General features: G+C 36.4%; 1 protein-coding gene across 10 annotated transcripts in view; it reads left to right on the forward strand.

Moving 5' to 3' along the window:
• Positions 1-17,179, forward strand: part of LRRC4C (leucine rich repeat containing 4C) — a 1,172,848-nt gene extending 1,155,669 nt beyond the window's left edge. For all 10 annotated transcript variants that reach the window (XM_076002025.1, XM_076002024.1, XM_076002021.1 and 7 more), the window contains one exon: positions 15,039-17,179. In XM_076002025.1, the coding sequence (XP_075858140.1) occupies positions 15,081-17,003 (1,923 nt within the window). In that variant the 5' untranslated portion in view covers positions 15,039-15,080 and the 3' untranslated portion in view covers positions 17,004-17,179. The remainder of the gene's footprint in view (positions 1-15,038) is intronic.
• The last annotated feature ends 8,440 nt before the right edge of the window (positions 17,180-25,619 follow it).

Consider the following 25,619-nt stretch of genomic DNA (forward strand, 5'->3'; position numbering starts at 1 on the left):
ATTGAAGGAATTCCTTTGTAGGTAAAGTGTTAGAGAGTATTCTTAGAATACATTATTACAGATGAAATGACTTTAGAGATTCTTTCTCAGCACCCTAATATAAAACGAATCCCAGACATCCTTAGTGCTTTGCCTGGAGTTTTGTGTATATATGTTTTTGGTTACTATCTAGGAAATTAGGGATTTGTTCTGTTTAATAATGAACAAGGAAGTAAGTACTTGGTAAAACATTGGAAGGTGATTTTAAAATCTGAATGACTCTGTACACATGGTATTTATTTTCTTCAGATTTCCTTGCATGGTAATTTAAACTGCATTACTCATTTCAAAAATCCATATGCCTTTCAGGTGCTTTTGTTGCTTTGTTTGTTTTCAGCCTACAAAGGCCTTGATGACCTTGGCACAGGGCATTTCCTAAGGATTAATGAGCAGTTGGGGGTTAATGGCTATCAACTCCTTCCAGCCAGTCATCAATCCAAAGGAAGCATGGGAAGCCAGGCTATTAACTGCATTACCAACTTTCTGAAATCAAATCCTTTCCTGCCTGCCTTGGCAAGGACTTATGTTTCAGTTGGGCTTCTTAGATTTTTCAGAAGCTTCTTTAGTTACTTGCTTTGCCATTAACCTGGACAGAAAAATAGAGAGAACAATCAATTTAAAAGTAAAGAAGTAAATAAAAGAATAACCATTAGTTTCTGTGGACTGACAGGAGGATGTTATGAGGAGAAAAATAATTTTCTATATTTTGATTAAACATAATTTGAGATGTTCAGTGTCTTATATTGGCTTTTCTTTTGTTTCCCCTTTCAAAACTGAAAGCCCAGAGAGAACCAGCCTATTGTGCATCCTGAGAGGCTAAACATGTGTCCATTTTCTACCATTTAACATTTCTCCATCATTAGATTTGGGGTTTTTGTTTGTTTGTGGTGGGGGAGGATTCTTATTGGGGTTTTGCTTGTATTTGTTTTAATGGAATATTTTATCTCATTTATTTCTGTTATAGAGTTGTTATTCCACTAATATTAATAAGCACGATGTTTTCTCCTTTGGCATCAATCATGATCACCCAAAACAACCTAAGAGATAAACATTAATGCATTAATTAAAGCATTAGTAAATATTCCTTTGAGGAATAAACCATAGCAAAATGAAGGAAAATTGTGGAACAGAGAAAGTCCCCTTTCTTCTCTGTTGAGAAAGTTCGGAAACTTATTTTTATCATTCTGCATTCTAATTCTTACAATGCCACAAATTCCTTTAAGAAATGACATGGAGTGACAAAATGTCACCTGTGTACCAGTGCTTAAGATGTTTGCAAAGATCGTTGTCCCAGGGAAGACTGCTTTCCAGGACCCTTCCCAGTGGGCATTTGTTTAGGAGAATTTACTCAAGACCTGGGTTTAGTTTTTAGTTTTTTACTATCAGAAATTTGATTTTGGTAGCTCATTATGAGAAGTTTGTAAATGTGCTTACTAAACACCAGGCATTGATATATAGAGCAGGATGCCAATTTGCTAATTTATAGCTAGAACTATAACAGACCCTTCAAACACTTCAGTCTGTCAATCTTTTTGTGTACAACTTAAACTTTTTTGGAGTCATAAATCTCCTTGAGAATGTGATGATAAATATAATAAATAATCTTTTTATAAAAATATGCAATCACATTTAAACAAATTTTCACATACTTTCAGGAGGTTCACAAATGGTTTGAAGCCCACTAGTAAACTTCCTAAAAACCCATGAATTGTACTATACAATTTCATGGAAAAGCAAATGATAATTAAATAAGATTATTGATGAAAAATCAAACTAAGAGAACTTAATTGCACAATTTGAATTGCTTTAGCATTAGATTATAATAATCAATGTATCATTCTCCATATATGGACTTTAGCTATCACTGGGACTGCACAAATAACAAAAATAATAAAAACAACAACAGATGTTTATACAGTATTGCTTATATAGAAAACATCATTATAATACCTTCTCTGTGTATTAACTCTTTTATCCTCACAACAATAAGAGTAAAAAATCAGGGTAACCTCCAGGTAGTTTCACAGATGGCACTAGAAAAATTTATATCTCTGATTTTTAAAAAGTCTCTATAGTGTCTGTTAAGTTATGTAAATAGCTGGCAATCTGCAACAACCAGCTTTTTCTTGAGGTCATTTATTCATTTATTTGAGACACATATTGAGTATACATGAGATACTGGGTACTCTGGATGTGGTATGTAGGGTATAGCTTACTGCTAGTAAACATAGGTATTTTTCCTGAAACTGTTGTTTTGAATCCCTATTTACATGCTGACTTTTTAAGTAATTTACTTCTTCACAATTTTAATTAATTTATACGTTTTTATTTGTTTATGTGAAGGGGATGGCAAGAAGTAATTATCGAGTCCTCTCCTTACCATTTATAGTACCTCATATCCCATTTTTATCTATTTGGTTCACATATGAGTCTTCTCAATGGACTTCAGTATATTTTTGTAAAATTAGCTTATTAACTTGGCTTCTGACTATGAATCGACATATGGGACACATTCAGTAATTCAGTTCAGTAAATATTAATAGTTACTGGATGCCTAGACATCATCTAGATCCTATCTTCCAGAAACTTATGGTTAAATAGGTGAACACCTTCCCAAACATTTACATTCAAACACAGATTTGGTAAGTGCTATCGCTTTGGCTTTATCGACAGTTAGGGGAAGGATGGATTAATACTGGTCAGTGAGGCTGATGAAATCTTAGTGGAAATAGTCGTTGTAAAATTGCCTCTGGTTGGGTACGATTTTGATAGAAAAATCAGGATAGGTAATTCCAGGCAAAAGGAAGAAGGAGCAAAGCCCTGAAGAGGAAAAGTAGGGGGAATATTTTTAGAATCGAGAACAGACTGCAACCTAGACTGTACTAAGGAGAGCAGTGGGAGACAGGCCTGGGAAAGCAGTATGGCACAGCCTCATGGCATGTCTTGCATGTCACACTAAGGCAGTGGTTTTCAAGAGGACAATTTTACCCCCCAGGGGACATCTGGCAATGTCTGGAGACACTGTAGATTGCTACAACTGAAGGTGCTACTGGCATCTAGTGGGTAGAGGCAGTAAGAGATTTAGGCTTATTTCCATAGGCATAGGGGAACAATTCGTGGGTTATCTTTTCTTGAACTGTGATTATCTAGGTTCCTATCTGTTGTTACATTAAGTTTGCAAAGTGATACTTTGAAAATCTTCCATGGGAAAAGTATAAGAAGAGAATAATTTTAGAGATAAGGAATAACATTTATTAATCATTTAGTAGCTCCTGAACCTGAGAACACAAAAACAAAAAGGAATTGGGAGGAAAAGCATAGTTTTCATACATTGCTAGGACTCTAGACTTAAAAATATTAGTGTAAAAGAGAATGCAGGTGTTATTATAAACAGACATGTTTCTAATAATTAGAGCATTCTGGTTTCATTACCTGAAGAGTGAAATATCAAGCAATATAAGAAGCTTGATGTTTTAAGGATTTTCCTTTGGTTGTACACTTCACTAAAGCAAATAGCTGTCATAAAAAAATACAAACATACCCCTGAACACCTCAAATCTTACCCTATAGTTTAAGAAACAAGTTAGTTATCTATGTTTCATATTTTCATAAATAATCAAGCTCAAAAAATGAACATGATCAAAAGGATTCATAAGCAGCCAGAAACCTCATGCCAGGTACACTTATCTCTCCTGCATCATGAGAGAGTAAACAAACAGGAAAAAAACAAATTAAATTTATTTTTAGCTCTCCCAAGTTTTGACTGTATTTCTGATTCTGATTTTTAAGCATGAAGTAGATTTGACTTTTTGTTGCTAAGACAAGGTTGAAACTACCAGAGCCTCCCCCAATCTCTTGTCTATTCTATCTTGCTGCTTGGGATTATGATAGTAGAATTGGGGGATCTTTTCCACTCATGAGTTTTTAAATAAATAGTTCAAATGAGTTTCTGAAACAAGCATGTGGCGATAAAGAGGCCCTTCCATTTTAAAATGCATTTGCAGATGATATGACTTGGTGACTGTGGGAATTCTTATTCTCTGCTAGAAAGTGGTCTGATCCAATGGAATGACCCAAAAGCTCAGTCAAACTTCCCTAGTTCTAAAGTCCACATAGGTGTGAAGAAGCAAATCCTGAAACCAATGTATGTATGCATCCTCCACGTGGATGTTTTCAAGGCAATCATGTTATTTTAGGCACATACAGCAGAGGGCATTATTTGGTCAAACATAAAACAGGGCTGCTTGTGATAAGAATAGACAAAGAGAAAGAAATATAGAAACTTCTCCCACTTCACCCTCCACCAAAAAAAAAAAAAAAAAAAAGATGCAAAGAGAGCGAGGAAATGGTAAAATGGTCCTTAAATTAAATCACTTTGTTCTTCCTGACTCTTCTTTGTTGGAAAGACTTGTATGAAAACAACTATAAACTGGGCAAACATAATTCCAGCCATGGATAAATGTCTACTATGTGAATGAGCTTCCTCTAGGTGCTAGGGATAGATTAGCAAGTTTGACATCATATGGGTCCTCAACCGGTTTACAACCTTGACTGTCTACAACCTAATTTGCCTGTTTGAATACTCACTCATTCATTCATGTATTTAAGAAATGTTCGATGAGCACTTTTTAAGATGAATACCACAAATAAGGAAGAGAAGTTTCTATTCCAGGTAAATTAACATTACACTGAGGTGAGACAAGCAGTAAGAAAATAAACACACGAGTATAAGAGAAAATAGCAAACAGTGATAAGTACTATGATGAAAATTAAATGTGATAATTTATTAAATATAATAGAGGGGCTACTTTTTGCTGGGTGATCAAAAAGAACTTTCTGAGAAAGTAAAATTTAAAGTGAGTCCTCAATGACAAGGAAAACCAACCATGCAAAAATCAAAGGACATGCAGTTCAGGCAGAGGGAACCCTAGTACAAAAGTCCTGAGGGTCGAACAAGTTTGAAGCATTTGAGGAGAGATGAAAGGCCAATGGAGGTGAAAAGAGAAGGGAGGTGAACAAAAGATAAAAGGTGGGAGAAGTAGGCAGGGGTCAGATCATGTCTTGGAGACCCCTGCAGTTTGCATTTTGTTTTAAAAGAGTATGGAGCTGGCCAGGCGCTGTGGCTCACGCCTGTAATCCTAGCTCTCTGGGAGGCTGAGGTGGGCGGATTGCTCGAGGTCAGGAGTTCGAAACCAGCCTGAGCAAGAGTGAGACCCCGTCTCTACTATAAATAGAAAGAAATTAATTGGCCAACTAATATATATAGAAAAAATTAGCCGGGCATGGTGGCACATGCCTGTAGTCCCAGCTATTTGGGAGGCTGAGGCAGAAGGATTGTTTGAGCCCAGGAGTTTGAGGTTACTGTGAGCTAGGCTGACGCCACGGCACTCACTCTAGCCTAGGCAACAAAGCGAGACACTGTCTTAAAAAAAAAAAAAAAAAAAAAAAAGAGTATGGAGCTAACAGGGGTATTTCAATTGAAGACTGACATGAATGTATTTATACTGTAAACATTCATTCTAAATGCTCTATGAAGAATTAATTGTGGCAAGGCAGTTATATATATAAAAGTAGAAAAACTGGTAAGAGGGTATTTCAGTGGTCCAAGTTATAAATGAAGATGACTTCATTTACAAAGAGACGATAAGGAAAAGTAGATGGATCCAGGTTATGTTTTTGAAGTAGAATGAGAAGTGCTGGATGTGAATACAGGAAAAGAGATGTCAAAAAAGAGTCTTACATTTTATCCTTAAGCAACTGGGTGTGTGGTAGTGGCATTTATGGAGGTGCTGGAGCACGTTTGGGGATTTGCTTTCAGTATATGCTATGCCATTTAATTCAGGTAATCCTCACAAAGTCTATTTATTAATGATGTTGTTATCAACAGTCCCACTTAGGAAGGTGCAGCTCAGAGAAGGCCAATTTACTAAAGATTGAACAGTCAGTAATACAGAGCTAATCCTCCAACAGCAGGCATTTCACTCTAAATCTGGTTTTAGTTCCATGGGGTCTTGCTAATATAGATTGGGCATTCTTTCTATGCTCCAGCATTGTTCCAAGTTACAAAGAGGACTAACGTGTGTTTAGTGGTCCTTGGTGTGCAATTTACAAAGTAGACATGAGCAGCACTGGGGGTCAGAGATGCCTATATTCCTGACTTGTGCATTACAAAGTTTCCAAAATGATACGGTGCTCCCTCTGTGTACACTAATATTTTTTAACATGACCATATGCGGAAGCTAATTTTGCCTTCATTGGTATTTCATGCTCTACAGGATTTTAACTAGGGCAGATTAATTTGAACCTATACGTTTCAGTAGTCAAATAATCAGTTTGAAGATCAGTTCCATTCAGTTCTAAAGCCATGCTAGAGATATCAATTATTAAAGTCACTTACTTTTCCAGCAGCCAGCCTTCTCTCTCCAATTTCCTTTATGCACAAGGGCAGAAACTTTCTAAAACAATCCTCTCATCATTCCCTTCCCTGCTTAAGGGGCTTCAAGTTTCTTCCTAAATCTCTTTATTGAAGTAAATTCAAACTCTTCTTGCAGGATTGCAGTGCCCCTCAGTTGGGCTAGTTAGTTTAACTATCTAAATTTTGCAGTATAAGCCCTCTACTTCCATTAAGTTTGCTCTTGTTCCTCTGCTTTTATGAATAAGCTCCTACCTCCTCCATCCCCACCCTTTCATAATACAAGTCTATACTCCCTTAAAGACTCACATAAAATTCCAAATATTCTTTTTAAAACTTTCTCTGATTACCTATGCCTATATTAATTTCTGACAATTCTTTATGCCATTAAAATATTGAATACATTGACTTGCATTAGTACCTGGATACATATATGTAGTTTTTTTTGGTTTTGTTTTGTTTTTTGAGACAGAGTCTCACTTTGTTGCCTGGGCTAGAGTGCCATGGCGTCAGCCTAGCTAGCTCACAGCAACCTCAAACTCCTGGGCTCAAGTGATCCTTCTGCCTCAGCCTCCCAAGTAGCTGGGACTACAGGCATGCACCACCATGTCTAGCTAATTTTTTCTATATATTTTTAGTTGGCCAATTAATTTCTTTCTATTTTTAGTAGAGATGGGGTCTCGCTCTTGCTCAGGCTGGTTTTGAACTCCTGACCTTGAGTGGTCCTCCCGCCTTGGCCTCCCAGAGATTATATATATGTATAAATATAACTTATAGCTCCAATAAAACTGTAAAGTAATCATAATTCTAGAAGTAATCGTCAGTTTAGCTCCTTTATAATCCTTACTATACTCATGTTGGCTGAAGCTACATATTTTTTTCTTTTCTATTTTAATATGTAGTTATCCATAGTCAATACTTCTCATCTAATGATATCGTAATGTTGGCACTTCTAACCACTAAACACGTATATTCTTCTACTATAAGCCAGATAAAAATTCTATAAAAAATTAAAGTAGAGAGCCAGGTATTTTTTTTCTCCTTAAATCTCAGTTTTTAAAATGCAACATTTTCTAGAAACATTGCAAAGTCAGTGTGTTTAGCCAAGCAGCTGCCTGTTGACTTGACAGGTTGAGTCTCTGGGTTACAGCTATTTAAATGTTGTAACATTTCCATTACATTTACCTACAGGGTCAGCCCTGGGCATATTTACAAAAATTTTCTTTGCACTAAAATCTGCAGAACTACATATTCTTACATAAGGGGTGGAGAAAGCTTAACAGATTTGCAAGATTGGATTTAAAATGGGAGAAATGAACTACATTAGGAAATATCTGTAAAATAAATTTGATTTGAAAAGGTGAGTTACCTTTGGTAATGGTGTTATTTAATTTGATGTTTTTCTTTTTCCTACATATTCTAGCATTCTTTAAAACCCAGAGACAACCAGAGAAATGATTTTGCAGTAGAGAGACTTCGTAGCATGATGGAGAATGAGCCTCAGCACCTTTCTTATAAGCAAATCCTGTTGCCTTACCTTAATTTATTTTCTGTGAAAGGTTCCAGGTTTATAATGGTATGAGAAAATAAGAAATCAGAATTTTCCCACTGTCTTATTTGTTGTTTTCTTTGCTATTTGCAAGGGAAAGGGGGAGAGAGAGAGCAAGGGACAGAGGGGGGAGGGAGGGAATGAGAGAAAGAGGAGATAGATGAATATGAATGTATCAGAATAGATTTAGTTGCATGTAACCAGAAAAAAAATGTAAGGCAGTGGTCCCCAAACTTTTTTTGCACCAGGGACCAGCTTCATGGAAGACAATTTTTCCATGGATTGGGGTGGATAGAGGTGGAGCTCAGGCGGACCGGTTCCTAACAGGCCACAGACCTATAAGTGGTCCTCAGCCCTGGGTTGGGACCATAGCTGTAAGGAATTATTTTACATAACAAGAAAGTCCATAGGAAAACCAGTCACAGGGTACACAGGATTCATTAATTCATCTGCTTATCAACAACATCAAAGATGTAGATTATTTCCATTTTTCCATGGCTTATCAGCTTTGTCTTCAGGCTGCCTCCCCTCTTGGCCACAAGATGGCTGCAGCAGCTCTAGACATCTTACAGTCTCAACAACATCCAGAAAGAAAATAAAGAATTAATTCTTCCTCATGTTTTTCTTATTATTAGTGGGAGAAAAAATAATGCCCAGAGCCCTTCAGTTAACTTCTCCTCATATTTCATTGGCCAAATTGTGTCACATGTCCAGGCCTAACTAGTCTCTGGAAATGGGAATCACACTACCAGTGTTTGCTTAGACAAGAGCTCAGCAAACTACAGTCTGCAAATTGCTCTGCCACCTATTTTTGTGTGCCCTGCAGAATAAGAATGTTTTTGAATTTTTAAATGGTTGGGAAAAAAAGAATAATATTTTGAAACGTATGACAATTATGCAAAGTTTAAATTTCAGTACCCATAAGTAGTATTATTGGATCACAGCCATAGCCATTTATTTACCTTTTGTGTATGGCTACGGAGTGGCAAAATTGGATAGTTGCAACTAGAAGCCTAAAATATTTAGTATCTGGCCACAAAAATTTGTCTACTTCCAGTTTAAACTAAATTCTTTTCACCTATCAGCACTGGATCATCCTCCCTTAAAGCAAATAGTATAGTAGTGTTTTCTTATTTGGGTTTTGTTTCTGGATGGGATTTCTGAATTTTCCTGAACAAAATTTTCTTGGAAAAAAGCATAGGGGAAGGAGGTTGGGCAATCAACAATGAATGTGTTTTTATGGGTGGGGGGCAAGAGACACAGATATTGTTTGAAGTTCAAGCACATTTTAAATGAATAATATAATTTTAGTATTGTAAAAAGCTAATTTCTAAAATACCACTAATACAACCTATTGAAAAGGAAGAGCTTAGTTTATTCCCTACTGTGGTAAGGGAGAACACCACCTCACAAATATTTGGCAGTGTTTGTGAGTGAAGCAGTGCAGATTAGGTCAGAATTTATTGAGAATTGGAAGTTCAATTTTAGGAGAGTTTTTCAATGCGAAAACTTGATTAGGATTACATAAGAGCTATGAGACAACAATCCGGGATTGATGGAAACAGAAAGGCGACACAAGAGATTCAGTGAATCTGAGCACAGACATCTGCTGAAGCTTTCCATCAAAGAGTTGATGGATCTTTGGGGAAGTCTCTGTAAAGATCAATGACACCATTTGTTTGAACAGAAGTTTCCCAGAAGAGGAAAGACATGCCAATAAAGACAGCAGAACAGCAAAGTCATGTTGATGTAGTTAGTAAGGTGTGGTTTGGGGTTTCAGGGTCCAGGCTCAGTGTGTGGGATAAGTGGTTTTAGTTCTCTTTGTTTAGCATGTGAGTGTGGGGGGGACTAGTTGGGGGTTGTAATTAACTGAGTTCATCTTTCTCCCACCTCACTTTCAAACTAGTTCTAAGGTCTAGACTTAGCCTATGATGACTTAGCAATGATACTATGCTCAATGAAGCATCTCCATTAGCTAATTAACTCTTTCACCTGCAGTTGTTACTGTGTCATTCACTGCACCAGCTCTCAGTGCACTAAAGGATGGGTAGGGGAGAAAGAAAGGTCTATTGACAAAGTCAGGATATCCTCTGGAACAAGACTAAAAAGTATCATAGTTTCATTCTAAACCCACACAAAACAATTTTTAAATAAATGCTGTCAGATGACATTTTAATGGATAATGCATACCTTTAAATTGATTTTCTTTTGATGTGATAAAAACATGAAAGAGATGTTGATGTGTGGCTTTTGATGTAAAGTAACATAGTTTAGATTTTAAAGTAGAAAGTCTTTTGTTGATAGTTGTTGACTCAATTCAGTGCCTGTACCAAGCATTATTTGCTGTAGGTTATAAATTAGCCTAGAACCAGCTATAATTCATAAATCGTTACTTATGACTGATTTATAGGAAATCTCATTAATTGCAGTAGCACAAAGATCTTGAAGTAGGCAAGAAGTAGAAAATAAAAACTAGGCCTGAGGGTTGAGAAAGGAGAGACACATGTATCCTTTAATTAAAAGCAATTATTATATTTGCATATGTTTTACTGATGATATGTTCCTGATCATGCCAGTTAATCCTTAACCACAACTTTGAATAAGAACTGTTATTGTTGTTCCTACTTTATAGAAGAGGAAGAAACTGAGTGTTCCATCACTTAATTTTTATCCTAAATATTTATTATTTATTGCTTATTATTAATATGAGACAGTAACTTTACATATGCCTTATTATGTGTATGTGACAGTCCCAGCAAAAGCCTTGTGAGTAGGAAACACTGTTGTTCTCCTTTCACAGATGGGGAAGGTGAACAAAATACAGAGAAGTGAAGTAGCTTTTTCAATTTTAAGGTTATTGAGTTTCAAGCAGGGACAGGAAGTCATGAAGTCTCATCTTAGAGCTTTCCCTCTTAACCACTCCACATAGATGCCTTTACAATATTATATTTAAAAAAAAAATAGTAGCAAATGGCAGAGTAAGGAATTATCTTCTTCACATCTGTGCCATTTCCAGTCATCCAGTTATTTCAACCTATGTTGCCAGAGACCCCAGTATTCTGAAGAGGGTCTTGGGCTGGGGGATGGAAGTAGGCATGGAGGAACAAGGCCCTGGAATCCCAACCCTAAAAGCATTCATTGGTTTAGGCATCAGGAATTGTACATGCTGTTTTATTTTTTTAATATGCCTAATAACCTTAAAAATTATGTGTTTCAGGAATATACATAAAACTACATTAAATCTTACAAATGAGAAATTTTCAGTGGTTATGATCACTAGAAATTTAAATAGCTTTCTATTGATAATGGAAATCTCAAAGGGTTATTCAAGGCCATGTTTAAATTTATAATGGAAGATTACTCTTATTCTGATGCAGAATGTGAAGCCTGCTTACTAACCACATTGTTGTCACAATATAAATGAGGCAATGGGGCAGACATATGAAACATATGAAGAGAATTAATATGATGATCTGGGCCCTGCTGTTTAGTGATTAATTGTTTTAAAATACAGGTTTTGTTATTACTCAGGAATAATGACCCTGACAGATCAAGAGATGACTGCCATTGAAAAAGTAGTTTTTACTCAAGCTCTCAAGAGGAGGGGACATGGCATGCAGGGGCCACTGGGAGGCAGCAGGGTTGTTTGGGAGGTAGAAGCAATGAGAGGAAGTGTGGGCAAAAGCCTTTATTGTGATTTTGAGGGAAGGCAGCATAAGCAGGCTTATGACTGGCTAGTTTGAATAATTTTGGTGGGCTCTGGGACCTAGGGGCTGTCCCATGTTGCCTGGTACCTGAACCTGGAATGGGGTTGGGGGTCTGAGTGTAAGAGCCCCGTAAGAACCTGATAAAGGAGGTGGCTGGGGATGAGCTTTGGATTGGTTGGTTTGCATATGAAAGTTATGCTCATAGTCAAGTCCTTTGCTATGTCTAGCAATTGCTGCTGGACTGCCCCCCCCTCCCCTGGAAGGGCAATCTCTCTAGGATCAGCAAGGCCCCAGAAGTCAAAACATTAGAAAATACAGAAAATAAAAAGGCATGCATGATTAATACATAAGAATAGATCACTATATATATATATATATATATATATATATATATATATATATGCAAAGAGCTGCAATTAGATATTTACTGGTTTGCACATTTTTGCTGTCATGTTATTTAGAGCCTACAGGATGGCAGGCACTGTGTTGGCAGTAGGCCAAGAGGAGACTACGGTTCGTGGCCCCTGCTCTCAGAGTCCACAAGCTAATGGAGAAAACAGACCCAGAGACAAATGGTCACAGTACCTGATGGTGTGAAAAGTCAACCTAGAGCTGCATCAGCCCTGAGGAAGGAAGCAAGGTGGTTGGCCTGGGAAGGCCAGAAAAAGAAGTATTAATAATAACTCAGAACCTATTAGTCATGTTTCTTTGCTATTGTGGGGAAGGAGACAAAACACGTCTCTGAAGCCAGAAAACAATATAGGACTTTTAACATCACCTTCTTGAGACCAAGGTCCCTTTCAGTGGTTTTGTGACTGTGGATATGTTTAAGGACTGCTTTGCCTGAAGAGGACATCTTTTGTTATTGGAAAAAAGCCTCTTTTCCACCTTGTGTCTGCTTTGTAACTGTCACTATTCATCACTGGGGGTCTCACTAACCTGTGGAAGGGTTATTTCCTAAGGAGGAGCCAGCCCTTCTTCCTCAAGCCCTGGGCTAGTGGAGAAAGAAGTGTTGGCCTTCAAACTGGACCTCTCTCTGGGATTGCTTCCCTCCAAGGCTCACTTGGAACAACTGGAAGATCTTCCTAATTGTTATCCTTGCCACTAGTTTCTTCCATAGCTCTTCTTTCTCTCATATCAGCCCAATGTTACCATTCTTCAAAACAAAGCTTATCCTAGCATTCTTTTCTAAAAATAAAATATGTTGCCTGAAGGAAAAATGGAGGCTCTTAAGGTTGACATAACCAGTTCTTAATATCTAAACCTGATCTCATCCCAGATTCCTTTCCCACTCTCTCTTCATTCTCTTGACATAGGGAACATTGCACGGTTCCCTAGATGTACTAGCATTTTTCATGTGTCTTTGTCATGGCTCAGGCTGATCCCTCTGCCAAAAATGCCCTTCTTTACTTTCTTCACCAACTTTTACAAAACCTAGATCAAATGGTCCTCCTCTTTGGAAACAACCCCCGACTCCCAATTTCCCAGCATGGATTAAGTTGCTCCAATGTTAGTACCCTTGTGCCAATGTGGTCTTGTCCCATAGCAATGAACATATATTATTGTATATCCTCTGTTTGCCTATCTGTCTCTCTTTGAATTAAAATTTCCTCAGGGGTAAGTGTTATATTCTTCATCTTTATAGACCCAATATTTAGCAAAATGTCTGGCTAATAACAACAACAAAACAAATAATATTAATATTTAACATTTATTGAGTTCCGACAATGTGAAGGCATTTTTCTAAGTCCTTTTTCTGCATTAATTCATTTTATCCTCACAACAAGTCTAAGGGGTGGGTCCTATCATCATTCTCATTTTGCAAGTTAGGACAGGACAGTGAGCCATAGAAAGAATAAGTAACTTGCCCAAAGTGACATCTAATAGGCATTAAATTAATGCCTTTCGGAATTAATTGGAATGTGGTGAATCCCTCACCCCCTCATATTTTTCTTTTCAAGAGATTCATAGAAAATACACTGTTTATTGAGATGAGACATTAGAGAGAAGTTGTTATAGAGGTGCCCAGTCCACAATAAGCCAGTTCAGGGGGGGTATATACTGGGTAACAACACAAGCTCCTTTGGAAGTCCTCCTTGTGCTGGAAGAAATGCAGAAAGTGAGTTTTTATTTTCCTTCCCAAAAATCTACTTAAAACCAGTAAAATTAGTGACACAAGACATAACAGTCCTGTCATGCTTTTTTTTTCCATAAGTGAAAATTATGTTTCATGGGAAAGGATTTAATTTGTGGTCTGTCTGTCTATGGGCAGCAATTTGCTATATTATAATGAGCGTTGACATATGAGACTCAGTAGGCATTAATGTACACATGTGCATGTCACTATTTCAGTGTATCTTTACAGGTACCATAAATTAAGTTACTAGTGTTTATAGGTGAAATCACCCCAAAAGCAAAGGTATTTTAAAGAAAGTAATTGTGAACTATATTTTGCATTTACCTATATTCTCCAGTAACATTTTTATGGAGTGTCTGAGTGATCTTTGGCAGCAATCTGATGAGTGTCTGAGCCCTGATTGCATACTTACTAACCATGTGACTTCTTGCATATTACTTTACCTATGATTATATTTCTTCCTCTTTAAAATGAAGACATTGACAATACTACCTCAGAGGGGGGCTCTAAGGATTAGAGAGGTTCACAACCAGCTTCACGGGCATGCAATCTATGCAGTTGCAAAGGGACCCATGTTTGGATGGGCCCACATTGGTTTAATGGTCTTCTGTTGCTGCTTTGAAATTAATAATATTTTAACAAGGCTACATTTTTATTTTGCACTGGGCCCCACAAATTATATATCCATTTCTGAATAGGATTGTTTGTCAACTCTATAGCCCATAGTGCCTGGCACATAGAATAAAATGTGTTAAATGTCAGCTATTACTAATTTTGCAAAGGAGCTTTTAGCTTATTGGTTATGGATGCAAAATCCTATGTTCTGAACTTTTCCAGTCTTTTTCAATGTCCAGTTGGACATTGAAACTAATGGTGGAGTTTATCACGTATGTCCTCATGTAGCTGGGTCACAGTAGACTGGTAAGCACTATGTTAGTTAGGGCCCTTCACCTCATTGATACATTTCTCTGTGATTATACGTCTGATGGAATGTAGGCTATGAATGGTTCCTAAATTGGACTACAGAAGCATTTCCCTATAAATGTGAGCCACATATCTCAATAAGAGATATTAGATTTTTTTTTTTAGTCTGAGAAATGATGGCTTTAGATGATACACTATGTCACTGACATTACTCCAGAAAGACATTTGGAATAGATCTAATTATCTTTTCTTGCTCTTATTATTTTTCAGACTGTTTGAACTCCAGAAGGACCAACACCAGATAAATTATGAATGTTGAACAAGATGACCTTACATCCACAGCAGATAATGATAGGTCCTAGGTTTAACAGGGCCCTATTTGACCCCCTGCTTGTGGTGCTGCTGGCTCTTCAACTTCTTGTGGTGGCTGGTCTGGTGCGGGCTCAAACCTGCCCTTCTGTGTGCTCCTGCAGCAACCAGTTCAGCAAGGTGATTTGCGTTCGGAAGAACCTGCGTGAGGTCCCGGACGGCATCTCCACCAACACACGGCTGCTGAACCTCCATGAGAACCAAATCCAGATCATCAAAGTGAACAGCTTCAAGCACTTGAGGCACCTGGAAATCCTACAGTTGAGTAGGAACCACATTAGAACCATTGAAATTGGGGCCTTCAATGGTCTGGCGAACCTCAACACTCTGGAACTCTTTGACAATCGTCTTACTACCATCCCGAATGGAGCTTTTGTATATTTGTCTAAACTGAAGGAGCTCTGGTTGCGAAACAACCCCATTGAAAGCATCCCTTCTTACGCTTTTAACAGAATTCCTTCTTTGCGCCGACTAGACTTAGGGGAATTGAAAAGACTTTCATACATCTCAGAAGGTGCCTTTGAAGGTCTGTCCAACTTGAGGTATTTGAACCTTGCCATGTGCAACCTTCGGGAAATCCCTAACCTCACGCCGCTCATAAAACTTGATGAGCTAGATCTTTCTGGGAATCATTTATCTGCTATCAGGCCTGGTTCTTTCCAGGGGTTGATGCACCTTCAAAAACTGTGGATGATACAGTCCCAGATTCAAGTGATTGAACGGAACGCCTTTGATAACCTTCAGTCACTAGTGGAGATCAACCTGGCACACAACAATCTAACATTACTGCCTCATGACCTCTTCACGCCCTTGCATCATCTAGAGCGGATACATTTACATCACAACCCTTGGAACTGTAACTGTGACATCCTGTGGCTCAGCTGGTGGATAAAAGACATGGCCCCCTCCAACACAGCTTGTTGTGCCCGGTGTAACACTCCTCCTAACCTAAAAGGGCGGTACATTGGGGAGCTTGACCAGAATTACTTCACATGCTATGCCCCAGTGATTGTGGAGCCCCCTGCAGACCTCAATGTCACTGAAGGCATGGCAGCTGAGCTGAAATGTCGGGCCTCCACGTCACTGACATCTGTGTCTTGGATCACTCCAAATGGAACAGTTATGACACACGGGGCTTACAAAGTGCGGATAGCTGTGCTCAGTGATGGTACGTTAAATTTCACGAATGTAACCGTGCAAGATACAGGCATGTACACATGTATGGTGAGTAATTCCGTTGGAAATACTACTGCTTCGGCCACCCTGAATGTTACCGCAGCAACCACTACTCCCTTCTCTTACTTTTCAACCGTCACAGTAGAGACTATGGAACCTTCTCAGGATGAGGCCCGGACCACAGATAACAACGTGGGCCCCACTCCAGTGATCGACTGGGAGACCACCAATGTGACCACCTCTCTCACGCCACAGAGCACAAGGTCGACAGAAAAAACATTCACCATCCCGGTGACTGATATAAACAGCGGGATCCCAGGAATTGATGAGGTCATGAAGACTACCAAAATCATCATTGGGTGTTTTGTGGCCATCACACTCATGGCTGCAGTGATGCTGGTGATTTTCTACAAGATGAGGAAGCAGCACCATCGGCAAAACCATCACGCCCCAACAAGGACTGTTGAAATCATTAATGTGGATGATGAGATTACGGGGGACACACCCATGGAGAGCCACCTGCCCATGCCTGCTATCGAGCATGAGCACCTGAATCACTATAACTCTTACAAATCTCCCTTCAACCACACAACAACAGTTAACACAATAAATTCAATACACAGTTCAGTGCATGAACCGTTATTGATCCGAATGAACTCTAAAGACAATGTACAAGAGACTCAAATCTAAAACATTTACAGAGTTACAGAAAAACAATCATTAAAAAAAAAAGACAGTTTATTAAAAATGACACAAATGACTGGGCTAAATCTACTGTTTCAAAAAAGTGTCTTTACAAAAAAAACAAAAAAGAAAAGAAATTTATTTATTAAAAATTCTATTGTGATCTAAAGCAGACAAAATTATGTGTATTCCTCAGAACCTGTTTTTGCTGCACTTATTTACTATTTTCCCACATCTCGTCCCTCCCCTCCCTGATTGCCATATTTTTCATAGGAGATCTCAATTCCCTAAAGAACTGGTCTAGGAAATTTTGTAAGAATTCTGTTATACTTTGAGATTTTTATGGTGAATTCTAGTGGTGAGATCCAGTCTATTTTGTCTCTCTTTTATTAATTTTTTTCTTTTTCCCTCATACTCTTATGAAGTAGTCCAATGGGGAATGCAATATTAGAAATAGATTTTTAAGAAAGAACAAGGAAAAAATGCAAGATCTTATATTTTTCATGCAATGACCTGTTCTGTATTTATGAGGAGGACCATTCTATGGAGAAGAAAAAAAAAGTAAGCAAACAACAGATTAATTTACATATGAGCATCTATAAAACCCATGACTTTTAAACAACTCTAGAACCAGAATTTGTAGTTCAAAAGCTAAAAATAAGATTATAAATAAAATATTGTTGGTTTTTCTGTACTTGGACACAACTCATTTGTAGTATGGTTCAAATGTGAGAAACTTGAAGGTAATTAGATTTCCTACTTCCTAAGAAAAAATACTACAGTATTCTTTAGTCATAACATCAACCTCTACAGGGTCCTGTTTGACTAGCTGACTTGAGTTTTAGATGTGTATTCAGGATGCTGTGGTATTTTTTCCTTCTTATTAGGGTTACCCTTTGTAGAAATGCTCAGGTTCAAAAATAATGATTTTGTGAAGTAAATTTAATTCCACTTGAAAGAAAGTTTCAGTATAATTTATTCACTGTCTCCTAAATAAAATTTCATTGGCTAGATGAAAGTATTATAAGATATCTGGAATTGAAAAAGAATGTTTGGTGCTGAGTGTTAGCAAGTTCAGTTCAATTCAGTGATGATTATTAATGATCTACTATGTGCTAAACACTGATTTTTAGTATTTTGGGTACACAATTGACAAGATCTGGTTCCCATCCTTGAATCACTCCCAGTCTATATGAAAAATGATTAAATAAATAATCTCAGTTTGTCACTGGTTGCCAGCTCTGACTATACTGTTAGGTGGAAGGTTGTGAATTGGGAACTTAAAGTTTCAAACTTTAGGTTCCTGATGTTAGGTTACTGATGTTATAGAAACCTCCTGAATTGATGGTTTCTTCCGTCCTTCTGGAGGAAAAGCCTATCTTTTTCTAAATGCAGATTGCAGATCCTTAAGGAAGTGTGGGTATAGATTTGCTCCAAAGGATGGCTACATACCAGAAAACAGCAATACTAATGAAATGGTAATTCATTAAAGGTACTTTTTAAGGAACTGGGGACATTTTTGCTAAGAGAACATACACTAGCTTCCAAGTAAAAAAGAAACCTGCTGGTTGTTGCCCTTTGGCATTCAATATATACTTTAATATATTATAGGTATGACTTCTGTCTTTATCTGTGTGAAGCAATGTGAATATATACAAATCTCATTACTGGCATTGAAACCTCCTACCTCGGTCATGAAACAAGGATTAACCAAACTGAAGAAAACTTCAGATCCTAATGGATGAACAGCTTAGATACACACACTTAATTCTGCAGGCTGGACCTCACTCTGGGGTTTTGTGGTCTCCAGGTGTGAAAAACTAATCATTACTCACAAAGTAGGTCAGAGACATGAGAGGAAAAGACAGCAAATGAATGAGAGCACATAAGAGTCTTGCTCCTATTTTATGATGACCGATTCTCTGGCTTTTTCCTTCCTTATTTCCTGCCTCCCTTTGTTAAGAACACAGTTCACATTCACTTTTGCTGTGAAGACTAAAGAAAAGGGAAAACACATGTTGGCTCTCATTTGTCGAGTTATTCAGTGTTTAATACAAGTATACTTCATATTCTCAAGCGGCATATCACACACACACAAAACATCAAGGAGTATCTGTAATGCCAAGCAAAGGCTAGTACAAAGAAGAGTGGTATAAATCAAGATGGAAAAGTATCCTGCTTTCTCTACTTGGTTTAGGTTCACCAAGCTGTCTTTGCTGACTCTGAACTTTCATTTTGAGTGTATAATTCTTGTGAGGTTAGTCCCAGTTTGCAATTACCCTTGCCTGTGAGGGGTGACTGAGCAGTTAGAGAAATTCTACTAAATAGAATGAAAGGTGGAAATTGCACTAAAAAGACAGGTTGGAATCTAAAACATACGATTCAGTCCCCTAAGAGATGATAGGAGTACCAATGAATACATTTTGGAAAAAAAAAATGATGAAATGTTTAAATAAACCAATCTTGACATCCATAGTAAATTTAGAAACTCTTTTGACAAAAGGTCCTCATTGCAGGTTTTAGGGATGAAGGGTGGAGTGCTATAATTATGTTAAAGGAAACTAAAATGAATTCTAGATGTTTTCTGATGAACAGGGTGTCTGTATTTGCCCTGCATAACATATTTGGCACTCAGCCCATCAGTACAGTCGCTGCACTAATGTATGAGAGACCATTACACATGGTGGCTTTACTTGGTACAGCAGGAAGCCCATGTGACTGTTTAAATATCCAATACCTCCTCGCACCAAAAACATAATTTTATGTTCACTGCTTATTTTGTTCTGTCCAAAGGCAACTGGTTAGCAGTATTCTGAAACATGTACCCAAGATCACAACATTTACAATTAACCAAGTTAAAGTAACTCAGTGATAATTTTAGTGTATATATACATATATATGTGTGTGTGTGTGTGTGTATATATATATATATATATATATTTCCTACTAAATAATTTGCTTCAGGGAAACCTCAAAGATACTTTATAAAGGAGATTCTCTAACATCTTTTTCTATTCAAGAATTACACATCTGGCTATGACCTGAGTCTCTAAAACTGTTCTGAACATGGCCAAATGCATTTTCATTGGCAAAATGCTAGAAGGATTTTGGTATAGCTTACACACATAGGCCCTGATATGTACAGCTTTAATAATTTCCTATCATATTTCAAATATTCTGAAATCTAATATTATCTTTTCCAAAGATTGAAATAAGTTATTGGAATATGGAACCATGATCAGTATTTTTTTGAGGAAGAAAATGTGGATAGTCCATGATTGCTTTTAGGCCTTTATAATCAAAGAATGAATAATTAGGATATTATTTGACACCTATACCTATTTCATTTACTATAAAATGAAGTTCTAAATATAGATTGTTGGGAAAAAATAAAACCTTCACAATGAAAGGTTATTTACATGAGAGAAAGAAAAGGAAGAAGGCATTTTAAGAACAGGATTTACTGAAACATGAAAAATATATTAAGCAGATGGCCCCAGAGTATCCAACATTTCCAAGGTAAATATTGATCAAGGTGGGGAAAAAGAAACAGCCCCTCAGTTTCTTATCCTTTTGGGATAATCTTCAAGATAGTTAGATAAAGTTGAAGATTTAGATGAGTGCTTAGAAATATAGTATGGCACTCCAAAGCAATATAATTTTAAAATAATGTATTCAATTGTTTATCTGGTGCTTCAGCTTACTAATTTTGAAGATAAGGATATCATTAAATATCAAAGACATAGCATGTATGCCTGGGCAAGGAGTCATACACTTCTAGGAAGCCATTCATCTGTTTCTCATAAAATATAACAATGCAGAGTCAAATCTCTTATAAAAACATATCCCCCAAGCTACACATGCATAATCCTAAAAACTGTACATATTAGATAGGAAGCAGCTATAACACCATTGTCTTCTCAGGTTCCATCAGGATTCAGAGCAAGATATATCTGGCTCTATGAAAGAAAAAGAAATCTAGAATTAATGTAGCACACTGTCAATTCAGATCCAAATTTAGATACTGAATGAATTATTCTCACAACACATACCAGTTCATTCTGTTTCTTAAAGTGCTGCCAACAGAACTTCTGAGATTTCATTTCTTAATATTATTTGAGAAATCTATACAAATTATATATAAAATTACATAATTAAATCTTAGAAGAGGTGTTTAGAAGTCGTAAATAAAACTGTTGTTCATTTTGCTTTTTCCCAGGATAAAGATAAAAGAGAGAGAGAGAAGGTGTGGCTGCATGATAGATAATAAATGAAGCTATTTTTAATAAAAGCACATGATATTGGAAAAATTTTTCTGTTTTGTAAATTTTGTTATGTGCAGTAAATGAGCACATCCATCTATCTCTTGCACAAAATACAGAAAGCAAAAGCCTACAGAAATCAGACCATGAAGTCTTATCTTTCATTATTTGGTCCAGTAATTCAATTTCATTTTTCAGATTATTAATGCTGCACTTTATTATATATTTGATGCTGAATTGCTGAATTTGACTTGTCCAAATGGCATCAATCCAGCCTTTATCCCATTGCCAGAAATAGTGAATGTATTGCTTTTTATCCTGATGGAAGAAAAGGAAGATTCAATGTTGTTTTAAGGAGAGGGGCTGGTCTCTGTAGTGGCAGTAGAACCTACTCTGATTTATGTCGTCAGACTCTGAGAACTTGCCAGAACAACCACCTTGTCCAGCTGTAGTTCCGTTATCATGATGGAAACATATTATGAACACCCTTAACATTTATTGTGTCTATATATCAATAAGGATTCTGAATGAAAATTAATCTCTTTACTTCTCCAGCCCTTAGTTCCACATTGAAAGAAGTAAAAACAAAGTGGAACTCAGCAATTGCTATTTAGGCATAGCCGCTAGTTTTATAAAGTGAATAGATCTCTAAGAGAAATAAATGAAACCTCAATTAAATATATTAAAACATATAGTAATTATGATATATTTTATGGCATATACTTTTTTATGAAATAAAATTTTAAATCAAATAGTTTGTAATACTAGGGAAATTTTGGATGTCTTTATTAATGGAATCATTATGAAAAACACTGATCTTAACAAAATTTGTAAAATGCCTTAAAAGTCAGATGTTGAATGGACTTCTAGGTCCTATAGCTAGTTCCATTAAAAAATAATAACAATGAAGTCTTACAAAAATGAAACAGAGAAGTAATAAAGTTTCTCCTTCCAATAGCCTTCAAGCAGACTAACTAATACTAATAAAGGTGTTTCTCACCACAAATGGACTGTTAGGTAATGAGCTTCAGTTAATTCTGATCTTAAAACATCATGTAGCTATGTATTCTCACCTGAAACATTTTCAAGAGTCTTGTAAACAAGGTCATTCAAAAAAAAATTAATGGTAATATTCATGCACTCAGTTACATTTTGGTTTTTCAATACATATCCTTCCTTATGTGAAAGTAAATTTTATCCCTGGTTTTCATTTCTCAGCATGTTTTCGGGCTTTCCAAAGGAACTATGAAATCAGAATCTGTCATTCCTGCTGAACATTTAGTTATGCAATCTGGAGTTCAACCCTAAGCAATATTGGGGCAGTTCATATAAATGAGTAAATTATTTCCTAGGCATTGTAGGAATGGTGCCTCTTTTTATTTCTACTCTCAAATCCCACTTTATAGGCCATTTCTTCTCCAGATCAAATTCCGCTTGAAAGACCTGATATTTTTATTATGATTAATATAACCTCCACTTTCAAGAGGAATGAAGAATTTCACAATATTGAAAAATACTTTCAAAAAAGGTAATATATATAATATATATAATGTTATGAACACAAAATTGCCATATTATCAAAGATAAGTGCCTATATATAGATATAGATTATTCATCAGAAAGTACATGCTAATGAGATAAAAATCTCATTTATTGGCCAAAATAGTTTTATTTTATTTATATTATCATTAAACTCATATAAAACTCAATTAGTAGTGAGTCTTGAGATTGATTTGTAATTGTTATTTGAAAGCCATTTTAGTAAACATGGCAAGCATCAATGTTAAGAAGTAAAAAATCTACAATGAGATTAATGTCAGAAATAAACTACAAGCTCTTGGAAATTAGGGATATACCATCAGGCATTCATAAGATACAGTAATTTAAAAATGAAAATTGCATGCTTTACAGCTTAGAAAGCACTTTCACTTGTTTTTTTGGTGTTGGTTGTTGTATTGTTTTTAATTTGTGAGCCTAAAAGAGATGGTAGGTTAATGTTTAAGTTAGAAGATTTTCACTGAATAGTACATTTATCTGTATATAGAATTATTGATATTTTGAAGCTATAAATAGAATAGAAAGGAAGAGGTGGAAAAACAGCACTGGACAAAAGAAAGAAGTAAATGATAAATGTACAAAAATGATTAGATTATTTTTATATTAGAATCATCCATATAGTAAATATGAATTGAGCAACCCACTTAATGCCAGGCACTTTCTGAATCTCTGGATATATACAGCAGTGAACACAACCAAATCATGAGCCACATGATAATGTGAACAACTCATCTCAGTTTGCTCAGATGTTCCTGGATTTAGCATTGAAAGTCCTGCATCTCAGAAACCTCTTCTAGCACAAACCAAGATGGTAGGTCACCCTCTTTGGAACCTTACTTTCTGGTAATTATCACGTTAATGTGCTTATCTCATTGTTAATGGCAGTGCCAGATAGCATTGACCACAAGTAATCAATGGCTAGAACACCTATTTCTAATTTGGGCAAAGCCATGGCAGAAGCAAATGCTGGGAATATCAAACTTGCTAGAATGATTTCTAGACAACACTCTGTGGAGCGCAACAAAGTAGAAAAGGCACAACTTGCCCTCACGGAATAGTTAGTGTCTGGGGATGTCAACAATCATGTTATTATAGCTACCATTTCCAGGACTCCTACATGCATCATCTCTGGTTCTTACAAAGCCCAATAAGGTAGGTATCATTATCTCTATTTTAGAGATAACAAAATTGACAGTAAACTCTTTCCACTGCACAAAAACGAAAGAAAACCAAGGGTAAAAGAAGAGAACAGGGGCTTTCAGCCCTGTTGAGCTGTAGCAAGTCTTTTAGCAATGGCAGAACAGGACACTGTTCTCACTCACTTCAGAATATTTTGCCTCTTATATTCTATTAGATTGTGTTTCCTGGAAAACATACTTCTCTTTGGGAACACATTTTGGTAATCAGTGTTAGCCTTATTCTTGTTCGGTCAGGTTTACTAATGAAATTGGTAGGACAACACCTCTGAAGCACTGGCTTGTTTATTGTGGCAATGTTTAAAATATTTTTGTATTGACTTTTATTGCATTTTTATAGAGGAACTTCAAATGGAAGACATTATGGATCAGTTAGCATTCAAAGATGAAAATAAACCAATCGACACTATTTTTATCATAATTATTCAGTTTTAGACATTTTATTTTTAGAGTTGCATTATGATTCACTTTTATATTCTAATCAAATGTCATTGATGGATATCCCTGAATAACACAGTAGCTAAAGCATTATATTCTAGTCCTTTTTCCATAGGGGGGAAAAAAAAAAGCCTCTTTACTAAACTCAATAGTTCTTTTTATGTAAACTGTTTTCATGAAGTCAGTAAAATCATTCCATTCATCTTTCTTAGGATATAACACACTATTTAAATCTGCCTAAACTATTTAAGAGGTAACCATTAGGCTGCAACAAATTTTTACTTGCCAAGTATTTAAAAGAGGGAAAAAAACATAAGATATGTCCCCCAAAGCCAGAAGCTTAATTTTTGGAAACTGGGAACTCAACTCAAACAATATTGAATATATAATATTTAATTATCACAACTGAGTATTCCTAACAATTTTAAGCTTCTATACTTAAATATTTGTTATTATTTTCATAGTTAGCAAAAGCATTATCTTTGGTAAATAATGAATGCAACTGAAGTGAAAATATTATTAGAAAAATAGAGACATGAGAGAACTAATTGATTAATGTGAACGAGCATTACAGTACAGCAGAAAAGCTTTCTCTCTGCATAAAGGCTTGAGTGACAGACTTGAAAATGGAACACTAGTTACAGAAATTTTAACATGAAATGAGTGGTTAGTTTTAAAGTTTTGACCCAATTCAGTATCTTTTCATTCCTTAATGCATTAATTCATTTAATTCATGAAACATTCCTTGAGTTCTTTTGCTATGCCAACAAAAGAGAAAGAATAAGGACATAGTCTTTACCTTCAAGGTGCTTACTATTGCAAATACAATATGATAAATTGAGTGGAAATGGCAATACATATTATGTAAGCAGAGAAAAGGACAATAGACCTGGGATACATGGTTGTGGGAGAGGGAATCAGGTTTGTTTCTAACGTGAATTACATCTTATGTGAATTAGAGTTGAGCCCTAATGGATGAATAAAAGTTAGCCAGGTGGTGGAAAGTGATATGTCAGTTTTCCCAGCACAATGCACAGCATAGTTGAGGAACAGACAACATCATGTATGAGAAAGAGAACTGTAAGCGGTTTTGTGTTTCTAAAGCAAACCATGAATTTGAAGATTGCTAAAGACAAAGCTAAGACAGTGATTGAAGATGTTGTATAACA

Source organism: Microcebus murinus, chromosome 4 (assembly GCF_040939455.1).
Source record: "Microcebus murinus isolate Inina chromosome 4, M.murinus_Inina_mat1.0, whole genome shotgun sequence".
Lineage (NCBI taxonomy): Eukaryota > Metazoa > Chordata > Mammalia > Primates > Cheirogaleidae > Microcebus > Microcebus murinus.